The sequence below is a fragment of the Leucoraja erinacea genome, chromosome 2 (genome assembly GCF_028641065.1).
Source record: "Leucoraja erinacea ecotype New England chromosome 2, Leri_hhj_1, whole genome shotgun sequence".
Lineage (NCBI taxonomy): Eukaryota > Metazoa > Chordata > Chondrichthyes > Rajiformes > Rajidae > Leucoraja > Leucoraja erinaceus.
In genome coordinates this window covers 94515153-94529394 of record NC_073378.1, presented here as the reverse complement: position 1 = coordinate 94529394, position 14242 = coordinate 94515153, and the positions used below count along the sequence as shown (strand labels likewise).

At 40.3% G+C, this 14242-nt stretch overlaps 1 protein-coding gene across 3 annotated transcripts in view; it reads left to right on the top strand.

Moving 5' to 3' along the window:
• itgb8 (integrin, beta 8) overlaps positions 1–14242 on the top strand; it is a 113749-nt gene that overhangs the window by 63109 nt on the left and 36398 nt on the right. For all 3 annotated transcript variants that reach the window (XM_055661461.1, XM_055661470.1, XM_055661478.1), the window contains 2 exons: positions 8009–8231; positions 13822–13919. In XM_055661461.1, the coding sequence (XP_055517436.1) occupies positions 8009–8231; positions 13822–13919 (321 nt within the window). The remainder of the gene's footprint in view (positions 1–8008; positions 8232–13821; positions 13920–14242) is intronic.

Below are 14242 nucleotides of genomic sequence, written 5' to 3'. Positions count from 1 at the left end.
CTAAGTTGAGGTTGGGCGATCGTTTCGCCGAACACCTCCGCTCAGTCCGCAATAACCAAACTGACCTCCCGGTGGCTCAGCACCAACTCCCCCTCCCATTCCCAATCCGACCTCTCTGTCCTGGGTCTCCTCCATTGCCAGAGTGAGCAACACCGGAAATTGGAGGAACAGCACCTCATATTACGCTTGGGTAGTTTGCATCCTGATGGCATTAACGTTGAATTCTCCCAATTTTGCTAGCCCTTGTTGTCTCCTCCCCTTCCTTAACCCTCATGCTGTCTCCTTCCATCCCCCCCCACCCTCGGGCTCCTCCTCCTCCCTTTTTCCTTCCTTCTCCCCCCCCCCACCCCCCATCAGTCTGAAGAAGGGTTTCGGCCCAAAACGTCACCTATTTCCTTCGCTCCATAGATGCTGCTGCACCCGCTGAGTTTCTCCAGCAATTTTGTGCACCACCAACCATCCACCATTACTCTCTGGCATCTCCCATTCAGCCACTGTTGAATCCATCTTGCTACTCCACCATTAATACCCAACAATTGAACCTTCTTAACCAACCTTCCATGAGGAACCTTGTCAAAGGCCTTACTGAGGTCCATATATACAACATCCACTGCTTTACCCTCATCAATTTCCCGAGTAACCTCTTCAAAAAATTCAAGAAGATTAGTCAAACATGACCTTCCTGGCACAAATCCATGTTGACTGTTCCTAATCAGACCCTGTTTATCCAGATGCTTATATACATTATCTCTAAGTATCCTTACCATTAATTTGCCCACCACTGACGTCAAACTAACAGGTCTATAATTGCTAGGCTTACTCTTAGACCCCTTTTTAAACAATGGAATAACATGCGCAGTACGCCAATCCTCCGGCACTATTCCCGTTTCTAATGACATTTGAAATATTTCTGTCATAGCCCCTGCTATTTCTACACTAACTTCCCTCAATGTATTAGGGAATATCCTGTCCGGACCTGGATACTTATCCACTTTTATATTTCTCAAAAGTGTCAGTACTTCCTCTTCTTTGAATCTCTTACACCATCTTAACAGATGTGAAATGAACATTAAGTGAGAGGAGGCAGAGGGGGGCTGTGGTTTGCAGTTCTCCTTCATCTGCAAGTATATTCTTTTTCAGTACAGCATTAAATTACTATTTTTACCATGGTGTTGGTTTTCAACCCTTTCTGCCAACATAAACTGGGTGTGTCAGTAATTAAAAGTGTCCAGGTTGCTTGGCAGCCGTACAATTACCAGCGGCAGACCACCTACTGTGTTAAACTGTGAAGCTGGAAATCAAAATTGTAGAAGTTGGAAATCTGAAATAAAAGCAGAAAATACTGGAAACACTCAGCAGGTCAGATGTTAAATGTGAAAACAAAAACAGTTAATGTTTCAGGTTAGGAACCCTTCGTCGCACCTGGAACGGTGGCGGGTCCCTGACATAAAACATTAATTGACTCTCCCTCCATCGATGCTGATTGATCAGTGGAATGTTCCTAACATTTGCCCTGTTAACTGGCTTTGTTGAGAACTGGGACAGTGAGAGGCCTTGATCACTTGAGTTTTCTAATTTTAGATAATTCATCTGGAAATATAATTTTCAGATCACGTGCTCTTGCTAAACTAACCCTTCAGGTCCCCTGCTGCTATTTATACAGTGTTAGCCTCCTCCAGCATTAGATTCATGTTTCCCAAGTTGTGAGTTTCTACTTTGCTTTATCGGACTGCCCATATTCACTTGACAATATTTCTTTCTATGGTAATTTGGCAGAATATATAATTTAACAGTTGATTCTGCATTTAATTATTCCACGGTGAAGAACTAATGGTTACCAGTTGCCCTGTCAAAACATTTTGGAGATTTTATTGAATAGGCAATTCACATCGCTGGATTCCCTCTACTCATTACATATGGGCCGAATTCTACAAACGGTATACAAGTTCATAAAATAGACCTTGCAGTTTAAATATGGTTATGTGCGCCACTCTTCTATTGTGTTAAGTGACTACCACCTGGTGGCTAGTAAAGGTAATACATGACTGGGCTCAGAGCAATGCATGTATTCTGAAACTTGGCAGATAATTAGCTTAAATCAAGGCTGATGTTTTAGAGATTCTTTACATTGGCAATTAGAGACTAATTATCCTTTTTTTCACCATTGTTTGTCAGCTTAAAGTGTAGAATAGAACCTGCACCACCCCTACTAATGCAACTAAGCATTTGTGTAAAATTTCAAGATGTTGCCTGGAAGCATCTCAAGATATGTGACAGACGAGATAAGAACGAGGAATGGCTGCTCAAACATCTGGGTAATATCCTAGGTACTAGACATCAGGTGAATGCAGAATTGATTCTAAACTCCAATAGCCATTAGAAAAGGGGACGTTTTTACTATTGTAAAGATGGAGACCTGGGAATTTAAAATCCAGTCCCAATCACTATCACCCCTTTTCTGCCTCTGACACAATCATTCCTCAAATTCCTTTATGTTGATAGGACTTAGCTCACATTCATTTGTAGATTAATTAAAAGACAGAAAAAAATTCAGATGCTGGAATCTTGAACAAAAAAACAAAAACTGAGGAACTCAGTGCCTCAGACAGCATCTGTGGAGGGAATGACCAGACAATGTTTCAGGTCAGGACCATTCTACAGATTCGAGTCTAAAGAAGCAACCTGACCTAAAACAGCACTGGGCCTCTTCTCGCTGGAATTTAGAAGGTTGAGGGGGGACCTAATTGAAACTTACAGAATAATGAAAGGGATTGATAGAGTGGATGTGGAAAGGATGTTTCCACTGGTGGGAGAGTCTAGGACCAGACGTCATAGTCTCAGAATTAAAGAACGTTCTTTTGGAAAGGACGTGAGGAGGAACTTCTTTAGTCAGAGGGTAGTTAATCCGTGGAACACATGCCACAGAGGGCTGTGGAGGCCCAGTCAGTGGATAATTTAAAGGCAGAGATAGACAAATTAGAAAGGGGTTATGGGGAGAAGGCAAGAAAATATGATTAGGAGGCAGAGATCAGCCATGGTTGAATGGCGGAGTAGACTCGATGGGCTGAATGGCCTAATTCTACTCCCATAACTTCTGAAATTGTGAACTTGTCATCTATCTACTCCTCCTACAAATGATACCTGACCAGCTCTTTTTTCTGCTGCAAACTAATGTCATATGCTACTCGTTTAAGGATTTTGCACAGTGTATTGGCTTCTGTTGCTCCCTCTTTATTGTGCCAACCATTCATATAAAAAAACCTAACAATGAACATTTGACTGAATTTCTATAGCGCCATCACCTGTTTAAAATTGGTAATGTGGAAGTTGGATTTGATAAATGATTGACCCGCTCAAAGAAGAAGCCAATGCTTCAGGATTTTATGCAGAATATTATCCTATATTATTCCGAGGATCAATGCTTTCATTAATATTATTAATGTTAAATGTCCCATGAATCCAAGGGCAATAAATATTTAAAGGACAAAGTGATTAATTTCAATAGTTAAAGCCACTTTTTCAAATTATAAAATATTTAAGTTCAGTTTTTATAGAAGTAAAACTTCATACGTTCTCGGAGCAGAATTAAGCCATTTGGCCCATCAAGTCTACTCTGCCATTCAATCGTGGCTGATCTATCTTCCCTCTCAACCCCATTCACCCTGCCTTCTCCCCATAATACTTGACACCTTATTAATTAAGAATCTGTTTATCTCCACCTTAAATATATCCATTGACATGTCCTCCACACCCATCTGTGGAAATTTCATTAAAAGCTGCATAACTACTGTAACCCACTGTCATCTTCCTGCAAAACCTACAGTAATTTGGGGGTTAAAACATCAGTGTGATGTAATGTGGAATTCATTGTCAAATATTTTCTGCGACCAAAAATTGGTTGCAATAGAGATAAGCAATAATCCTGTAGTCGTAGGTGCAGTTGTAGTGGGGTCGCCATGTAGTTGTAAGTAGTCGAGGTAGTAGTAGATAGTTTTAGTTAATCGCCTTTGCTGACCGGTCATTTGCATTGGCTCATTGGGGGGGAAAAAACGTAAGCAAGAGTTTTCATAACCAAGGATAACTGACCGATAATGTTAAATGTCCACCAAATTTCTCAGCTGTGTATCTCTGGCATTAAAAGTTGTCTGGCTTCTAAAAAGTTAGCTCCACCGCTTCTCCCCGCTTCTCCCCCTTTTTCCCCACTTCTCCCCCCCCCCCTCTTTGAAATGACTTACAGTACACTGCTAGCCATCTTAATTACAACGCCAAACTTCCTGTTCATCGCGTTATGTGTCTGTATCACCTTGGCTATGCACCATGTGAATTTCAGACAGCGCTCTCCTCTGCTTATCCTGGCACCCGCCTTTGCGATGTGTTTGTGTGTTTGTGTGTGTGTTCCACTCGGACATTCCAGTTCCCGGTTTTTCAGGCGACTGCATGCAACTTGACGGTCGCCGGCGGTCCGCTGAGAAATCGCTTAAGCGGGACCGGCCAGTAAGGATCATACCAAACATACCATCATGAAGCAAATATAAGATGGAGATTATTTTGTTGTCGACGGGTGAATTTGATGACAGTCTATCAGGTGTTAGAGGTTATGGGGAGAAGGCAGGGAAATGGAGTTGGGGGGGGAGAGAAAGATCAGCCATGATTGAATGGCGGAGTAGACTTGATTGGCTAAATGGCCTAATTCTTCTCCTATCACATGATCTATCCTGATTGTTGAAGTTAACTACCTTAGTAGGTCGAGCAGGCCACGTTTCGTGGTGGATTCTGCTCTCTGCATTTCTCAGAGTTAACATACGATGACGATCATATCCACTGTGCCTCAAGACGGACACAATCCACAAATGAAAGTTGGGGCGCAGTTCTTTAGCCAGTTATGGAGATTTGTCTGTAGTTACCACTGTCAGATTACAAGATTGAATGATTCCCCATGGAGAACATGGATTTCATTGTGATCATTGTTTCCCCTATGGATACCCTACTATGACTAACAGCTGGTAATGTAAAATATATATTACAAAGAAATGATATGTTGTTACCATAATGGGACTAGCCTGAATGAGTGGACCTGGACTGTATTCTTAAGATCTCATTGAATCTTACAAACTTCTCCGACATCACCACTGGATTGACAGATGATTTCTTCTGGCAGTGGAGTCAGGAACCAAACGTCGCAGTCTCAGAGTAATGGATAGGTCATTTGAGGCTGAGATGAAACCATGTTTCTTCTCTCAGAATCAGGCAAACCTTTGGAACTCTATAACCCATAGCGCTGTGTCAGTTCGGTCTTTTGAGTTAATTCAGAGCAAAGATTGATATGTTTGTCGGCATTGAGGGAATTGAATGATATGGGAATCAAGAAGAAAGAATACTGCTTGGGGAGAACATCATCCAGGATCTCAAAGAATGGCAGAGCAGGTTTGAATGGTCAGATGAACTTCTACTGTTCCTATTTTTTATGTTCTTATGTTCAATTAAAAAAATGTTCAATGCACAGATACAAATTATTTTATTCGTTTTGTATGCACTATAATACATGAAATGCAGATTTTGCTTAATTACTGCAACCAAGACTACACTGTTAATGGCATCAAAATGTTGGAGTAACTCAGCGGGACAGGTGGCATCTCTGGAGAGAAGGAATGGGTGACGTTTCTGGTCGAGACCCTTCTTCAGACTTATTCTTCAGAGTTGCTGCCAGTCCAGCTGAGTTACTCTCACATTTTGAGCCGATCTTCGGTTTTAATCATCATCTGCAGTTCCTGCCTACACTATATTGTTGATAATATATCTGTTTATTGCTTTGAACAATCACAAATTAAATGTTATAATTTTTCACCTGCCTGAACACTTTTATACGATTTGGTCACAAATGAAAATCCTGATTTCATACTTTTTTTTACCATATAAGAGCTTTTGTGCATTCTGCCACAAATGTTAGGCTCTGGGCTCGCCTTCCTATTCACTCACTATGTTCTGTGTGCCCAGTAGATCAAATGTGCTCTTCAACATTCCCTATGATATGAAGATTAGCATTTTGTCCTGTTGCATCCAGCAGATTGAAGCTTAAAGGCATAATTTTCAGTCTGCTTTGAAAAAATTCCTTCATCGTTTACGTTCCAAAATAATTCTCCTCACAATGATGTTTGCCATGTACTTTTTAGCTTTTGTACTTATGTTGTAGGACTAAAATTAAGCTAGTTAGATAGAGCTCTAGGGGCTAGTGGGGTCAAGAGAAAACACTTTTTCACCCAGAGAGTTGTGAATTTATGGAATTCCCTGCCACAGAGGGCAGTGGAGGCCAAATCACTGGATGGATTTAAGAGAGAGTTAGATAGAGTTCTAGGGGCTAGTGGAGTCAAGGGATATGGGGAGAATGCAGGCACGGGTTATTGATAGGGGACGGTCAGCCATGATCACAATGAATGGCAGGGCTGGCTCGAAGGGCCGAATGGCCTCCTCCTGCACCTATTTTCTATGTTTCTATGTTTCTATGTTAAAGTTGGGTTTTATGTGAATCATAAGTTCCCAGTCATAGCTTTTGCCTTAAATTTTTCATATGCATCAAGAACAAAGACTCACCAGGACTTAGTGGAAAATCTCAGGTGCACAGGTAACAGTTTTCTTTATAACTGATAGAGGGAGCAGCTCCTCACTGGTGATGCATGACCAGAAAATTAAAACTTTTTGTCACGATCATAACCACATTATCTATTATGCTATTGCACTGAGAAGGTTTAGTGTACTCCTTTATAAATGTATTGCCCCTCTCTATGCCTGCTGTTACTCTTGCTTTTACAATCCCACTGCCTTTCTGATATAGTTACAAATTTGACCCTTACATTTCACTCTTTCTGGAAATAGAGTTTATTTCCAACAAGTAATGTGCAAGCATCCTTAAAGCATTCTGCTTGGCATCACTACACCTGTGAATAACATGGATGTTAAAATATGTGAAGCAGTTCTTTATGTTTTGTGTAACAATCTTTCATGGATAAAGAATCAGTTGAATATATGTTTTCTCTGATTGATCAACTTTATTGTGATCTCACATGGTTCTCACATGTTATGAAATTGGTCATGGAATGTTATGTAGTAATTAAATATGTGGACATATGTTGTGCAATTATAAAGACATAGCCCAACAACAGGAATAACCTGTATTCCTGTCAAAACAATAATGCAGACAACTGACATGAACCCCTTTGCCTTTGAGAATACAGGCCACCTACATCAGATACACCAGACGTTGGTAAATGTTGGCACATTTAGAAATTCCTGTGAGCTATTTTTATCCTACTTTCATCGAGTACAACAATGTCAATAGAAACCTCTGCGCTTCAAAATATTTTGCAGTTTCGGTTAAGCCTAGCATAAAATATTTCCGCCCACATATCTTCCATTCCTTCACCTCAAATGCACCAAAGCAATATAGGAGTTGTGAAATAATATAAAACATCAGTTTGCCATTGACATTCATTTAAGTTTATTTAGTAGTGGGCAAAACAGCTTCCTAGTTATCTCATACATCAGTCTGAAGAAGGGCCCCGACCCGAAATGTCGCCTATCCATGTTCTTCAGACCCGCTGAGTTATTCCAGCACACTTTGTCTTCTTTTGTAACCAGTTTCGTCAGTTCATTCTTCCTACATCTTATTTCCTACTCTGTTTATTCATTTAACTTTTAGTTATCTAATGGGATCATATATGACACAGTGTGTAGTTTTTCCCTTGGTTTAAATCACATTGGTTTAAAATGGGGAGTTTTTTTTACAATATTGGGTAAAGGTGCGCAATTTCTTTTTTAATATCTTTTCAAAAAATAAAATATTACTAAATCTGTCATCTACTATTCTTGGTAAATCAGGTTTTGTGTTGTGCTCGGTAATTGAAGTTAATGATGGTGACAGTGTATTCCAGCATAGACAACAAACCAACAACAAGGTCTGGGTAGAATTAAAGTTAACTAGAATCCTGGCTCTTTATTATGTCTCTTGTTGCAGGTAATGGTGAATGTAAAGGAGGGGAATGCCAATGCTACTCGGGCTGGCAAGGTGAAAGCTGTAACTGTTCTTCATCCCTGATGTCCTGCAGGACAGGCCAGGGTCAGATCTGCAGTGGAAGAGGGACCTGCGTCTGTGGCAGTTGTCAATGCACTGAGTCCAGAGCGTCCGGCCCCTTGTGTGAGGTGTGCCCCACGTGTGAGAACTCCTGTGAAAATAGCTGGTACGCTTGTGCAATTCTTTACATTCATTCTTCCACTTTTTTATTTGCCTCTAATATTTACTGAAATTAATTTATGATAACATGTATTTTGGCTGATGAGAAGGTAATTATTTTAAATCAGCACACACAGCCCAACAAAATGTGTTATGGGGTAAATTTACACTGAGATTAAACATACTACAGAACTAGAAATAAGTCAATGGGTTACTATAGAAAGAACATCCTATTATTGAACTCTCGAATACAATATATTTTTAATATCATTTATGATTTAGCTTTCACATGACTTCTAGGGTAATAAAGTAAATGCCATCAGCATATATGAGATCTTGGGGGTAGATAAGCAGAGACTCCGAAAGACCATTCCCAATGCCAAGCAATGTGTGCCTCTATGCATGGATTGTGTGCTGCTATTAATTTCCTCTCAATTGCTCCCAGTCCCAGACGTTGTGTCCGCTAAGCCATGGCTAACCTTTCTTTCTGAACACACAAATTTGTAACCCTCAGAATTAAGCTCCCTCTTAACCCAAACCCCATTCTCAGTCTCTCTCTGATCACCAGCATCATCACCATTTCCATTTCCATTGTATCAAGACGCAAAGGCAAGGCAAGGCAAGTTTATTTGCATAGCACCATTCGTGCAAACAGCAATTCAAGGTGCTTTACAGGAAAGAAGAAATAAAATAGTCAATAATTAAAAATTGCAAAACAAGCAATACGACAAATGTATGAATAATAAAACAACGTCAATGAAACAATAAAACGATTTTAAAAAGCACATAAAAGGGTTAAAATTAGACGGTTAAGATTACCTGCATGTCGGGTTATGGACAAGCTATAGTAAACAACAGTGTTTTTAGGCCTGATTTAAATGCGCTTACAGTCTGTGCACACCTCAGGTGTTCAGGGAGCTTGTTCCACAGGTGTGGAGCATAAAAACCGAATGCTGCTTCAGCCTTTTTAATTCTGACCCTGGGAACACAGAGTAAACCTGTCCCTGAAGACCTGAGGAGTCTAGGCGCCTCATATACAACAAGTAGGTCAGAGATGTATTTTGGACCTAGACCATTCAGTGCCTTGTAGGTCAGCAACAGAATTTTAAAATCTATCCTCTTACACACAGGGAGCCTCTGCAAAGATTTAAGGACAGGTGTAATGTGGTCCATTCTCTTGGTGTTGGTCAAGACTCTGGCAGCGGCATTTTGGATAAGCTGCAGTTGTTTAATTGATTTTGTATTGAGACCTGTAAAGATGCCATTACAATAATCTAACCTACTAAAAATATATGCATGAACAAGTTTATCAGTGTATTCTTTGGACAGAAATCCCTTGATTCTTGCAATATGTTTTAGATGGCAATAGGCAGATCTGGTAATGTTTTTTATATGGCTGTTAAAATTCAAATCCGAGTCCATAACTACACCAAGGTTTCTGGCTTTGTCTGTGGTTTTCAGTGCAATTGAGTCGAGTTGAGCACTCACCTCTAGCCTTGTTTTTTTGGGACCAAAGACAATAATTTCTGTCTTATTTGCATTGAGCTGGAGGAAGTTCTGGTTCATCCACTCATTGATATGTTTGACACACTGGCTCAGTGAGTATAGGGGACTATGGTCATGTGGTGACTCTGCGATATATAGTTGTGTGTCATCGGCATAAGTGTGGTAGGATATGTTAAAATGCTCTATGATCTGAGCTAGGGGGAGCATATAAATGTTGAACAAAATGGGTCCAAGAATGGAGCCCTGAGGAACCCTGCATGTGAGTTTTGTATGTTCTGATTCAAAATTACCAAGGGAAACAAAATAATCCCGATCTTTCAAGTAAGATTTGAACCAGTCCAGCACAGAACCAGAAAGTCTCACCCACTTCTCCAGTCTGTTAAGCAGTATGTTGTGGTACACCGTATCAAAAGCAGCACTGAGATCTAGAAGTACCAAAACTGAAGCTTTTGATGCATCACTGTGTAGATGTATGTCCTTTAGGACCTTAGTGAGTGCAGTCTCGGTGCTGTGATGTGGCCGAAATCCCGACTGGAAAACATTAAAAATATTGTTTTGGGTCATAAAGCAGTAAATTTGTTGGTAAACTACCCTTTCAATAATCTTTGCCAAAAATGCTAAATTAGATATGGGCCTGTAGTTGCTCATTGCTGAGGCATCCAAATTAAGCTTCTTCAATAGAGGCTTGATCACTGCTGTTTTTAAGGCTTCGGGAAAATGCCCCAATTGAAGGGAAGTGTTTACTATGTTCAGTACTTCTGGTGCAACACTGTTAAAAATATTTTTAACGAAGCTTGTGGGCAGCAGATCAAGACAGCAGGTAGTGGACTTTAGCTGTTGAACAGTTTCAGTCAGAGATGCACAATCTAAAAGTTTAAAATGTTGTAGATTCATTAGTGAATCTGGAGGCATAGGTGACAAAGCCCTGAGGCGGAGCTACACATTGTTTGTCTTATCTTCAGAATTTTATCGGTGAAGAAATCTGCAAAGTCATTGCACGACTTACTGGACAGGAGCTCAGGAGGGACTGATGTGGAGGGGTTTGTCCGTCTATCGACAACAGCAAACAGGGTGCAGGAATTATTATTTTTGTTGATAACCTCTGAGAAAAAGGACTGCCTTGCCCCTTTCAATTCCTGATTATAGATACGGAGGTTGTCTTTGTAGATGTCGTAGTGGACCTGTAGTTTGGTTTTTCACCACCTACGTTCGGCCTGTCTACACTTTGTTCTTTGGGATCTCACTGCTGTGGCATTTCTCCATGGTGACTTTTTCCTTCCAGATAAAACCTTGGTCTTTAGTGGTGCAATAGCATCCATAAGAGTCATAACATTGGAGCTAAAAACATCCACAAGTTCATCGACAGAGGCCGAGGGCAGAGTTGGTGGTGGTGTACAGGCCTGAGTAAACAATGCGCCGGTGTTTTCATTGATACAGTGCCTTTCGATCACCTCTGGTTCTTTTCTGATACTGCTAGCAGGGATGGTCATTTAAAAAAATACACAGTGGTGATCGGAAAGAGCAACATCAGTCACCATAACATCAGAAATGTCGAGACCCTTGGAAATAATCAGATCCAATATATGCCCCCTATTGTGAGTTGGCTCTGTTACGTGCTGATTAAGTCCAAAGTTGTCCAAAATGTTCAGGAGCTCTTTTGTACCTCCATCCTCTGCATTATCTATGTGAATATTAAAATCACCCACTAAGACAACACAATCAAAATCAATGCATACAATGGACAGTAATTTGGCAATCTCATCAAAAAACTGTGCATCATATTTTGGTGGCCTGTAAATAGTTAAAAGTATTGTTCGCTGAGAAAGGAGATTGCTGTTCGTCTCCCCCCCCCCCCCCCCCCCCCCCCCCCCCCCCCCCCCCCCCCAACAATCCCTCACCCCTTTATGTAACCTCCAGTGCAGCCTTTCTTGCAGCAGGTCTGTGGCTACCCCATCGGGGTATTGTTTGTATGCTGCTGTAGTTAGCAGGGAAACAACACAGCACCTGCACCTTCTGTGTACAACTCCAAATGGGAACTGCATATATGCCTGAACCCATGTCCAAAATGCCATAGTACTTTTTGCATATTGTTGCCTACTTTTATGAATTTTGTCAGGCGATCCAGGGAGCACGCAACACTAAAAGCTGCTCATATTTAGTGCACCACAAGAGTAAAATTTGTTTTCTAGACAACTGGTTTCATCTTCGAACCATCACCTGAAACCATTCACCTACAAGCCATCCATTGTTGAAAGATTCATATGTGTCTTGATTTTCTTTCAATTTTGTTTCTTATGCCATCTTTTGTCTCTGGAACTGGTGAGCTATAATGCTGAGAACTATATTTTGCACTCTGTATCTTCCTTTTTGCTCTACCTATTGTATTTAAGTTTGGCTTGATTGTATTCATGTTTAGTATTATTTAATTGGCTAACATGCAAAATAAAGCTTTTCACGGTACTTCGGTACACCTGACACTAATAATCTTAAACAAAGGAGTGCATTGGAATGTTTATTATATCAAATTATCCTTGCATGAGAAACCTTCATAACCAATACAAGTTTTTTTGAATCTACATTTTTTTCTTGAAATTGATATGAATCTTGAACAATAAGAACTTTTTTCACACAGAGAGTGGTGAATCTCTGGAACACTCTGCCGCAGAGGGTAGTCGAGGCCAGTTCATTGGCTATATTTAAGAGGGAGTTAGATGTGGCCCTTGTGGCTTAGGGGATCAGAGGGTATGGAGAGAAGGCAGGTACGGGATACTGAGTTGGATGATCAGCCATGATCATATTGAATGGCGGTGCAGGCTCGAAGGGCCGAATGGCCTACTCCTGCACCTAATTTCTATGTTTCTATGTTTCTATAAAACCCACATACCAGTGAAACAAGAGCAGACCACCCAGGGTAAACTTTTGTCACCTCAATCTTTTTATCTAGTATTCCATCTGGTCATATTTAGAATTATTTGTAATAATTGCTCCATTATTCAATAAAACACATCAAATCTTGTTTTCAAATTTCAGTTGATGCTCCACCCACAGCTTTAAAGCAAGTAGCTCCGGGTTTTCATTTAAAAATATTAGTATAGAGGTTGGAAGGTCATGTTGCCGTTGTATAAGACGTTGGTGAGACCGCATTTGGAGTATTGTGTTCAGTTCTGGGCACCATGTTATAGGAAAGATATTGTTAAGCTTGAAAGGGTACAGAGAAGATTTACAAGGATGTTTCCAGGGCTAGATGGTCTGAGCTATAGGGAGAGGTTGAGCAGGCTGGGTCTCTATTCCTATAGCACAGGAGGAAGAGGGGTGATCATATGGAGGTGTATAAAATCATGAGAGGAATAGATCGGGTAGATAGGTGCACAGAGTCACTTGCCCAGAGTGGGGGAATCGAGGACCAGAGGACATGGGTTTAAGGAGAAGGGGAAACGATTTAAGAGGAATTTGAGGAGTGCATTTTTCACACAAAGGGTGGCGGTTGTATGGCACAAGCTGCCAGTTGAGGTAGTTGAGGCTGGTACTATTGCAACATTTAATGGTTACTATTGCAACCATATGATTCTAAAAAGACGACAAATGGAGACCAACTCGTTATGAATTGGTCTGATTTATCCATTAGGAGGAGTCGTGTTTCCTCAAGATGTGCGGTGTCCAACATGCTTGCGATCCACATTTTAAGCGTTGGTATTGATGTATTTTTCCAAAATTTAAGTATTCATTTTTTTGCTATTATTAAACTATAGTTAAAAAATACATTTTGAGATGTGTTCAATTTATTCCCATCTTCCATTACACCAAATATAATCATTTCAGTATTAGGTTCCATTCTTATCATAAATAATTTTGTAAATATTTCGAAAATATCACTCCAAAATCTACAGTTTTATGCAGCAAACTAAGGAGTGCGTTACAGTTAAATGCTTTTTTAAGCACATTATACTCTTAATGTATTTGGAGCACCTGATTTTGTTTGACTGATTCTATATTTGGCTGAAGAGCTTCCATTCAGTCAGATTAAATTCACAGGTGTACAGGCTAACTGTGTATATTGATATTAATGTTACTCTTTAACTTTTCCTTTCCAGGAAATGTGTACAGTGTCATATATTAAACTACTGGACTGTGTATCCTGCCAATTGCAGCACCTTGTGTTCTCAAATGGTGGTGGTGGACCACGTTTCAGGTATATGTTGCTTTTGGTACTTTTATACTGCGTTTTGAGGATTATTAATTTTGTATCTGCAATGTAATACAAAAAACTTTTAATATAAAAACAACAGACTGCCTTGGGGGCTCTGCTTCAGTTCTTTTTACTGAAGATGCTGCCCCAGTTTCTGTTACTCTATTCTATTCAGTCCAGGCTGCCAGAGTTTGTCACTTGATTCACTCTACTCCTTTACATCTGCACTGCTTGTGTGTAACATGCTAACAATGTATTAACCTCAATGTATTAAACTATCAACATGGAAAACAGTTCATGCAATGTCTGGACATGATAGACATTAA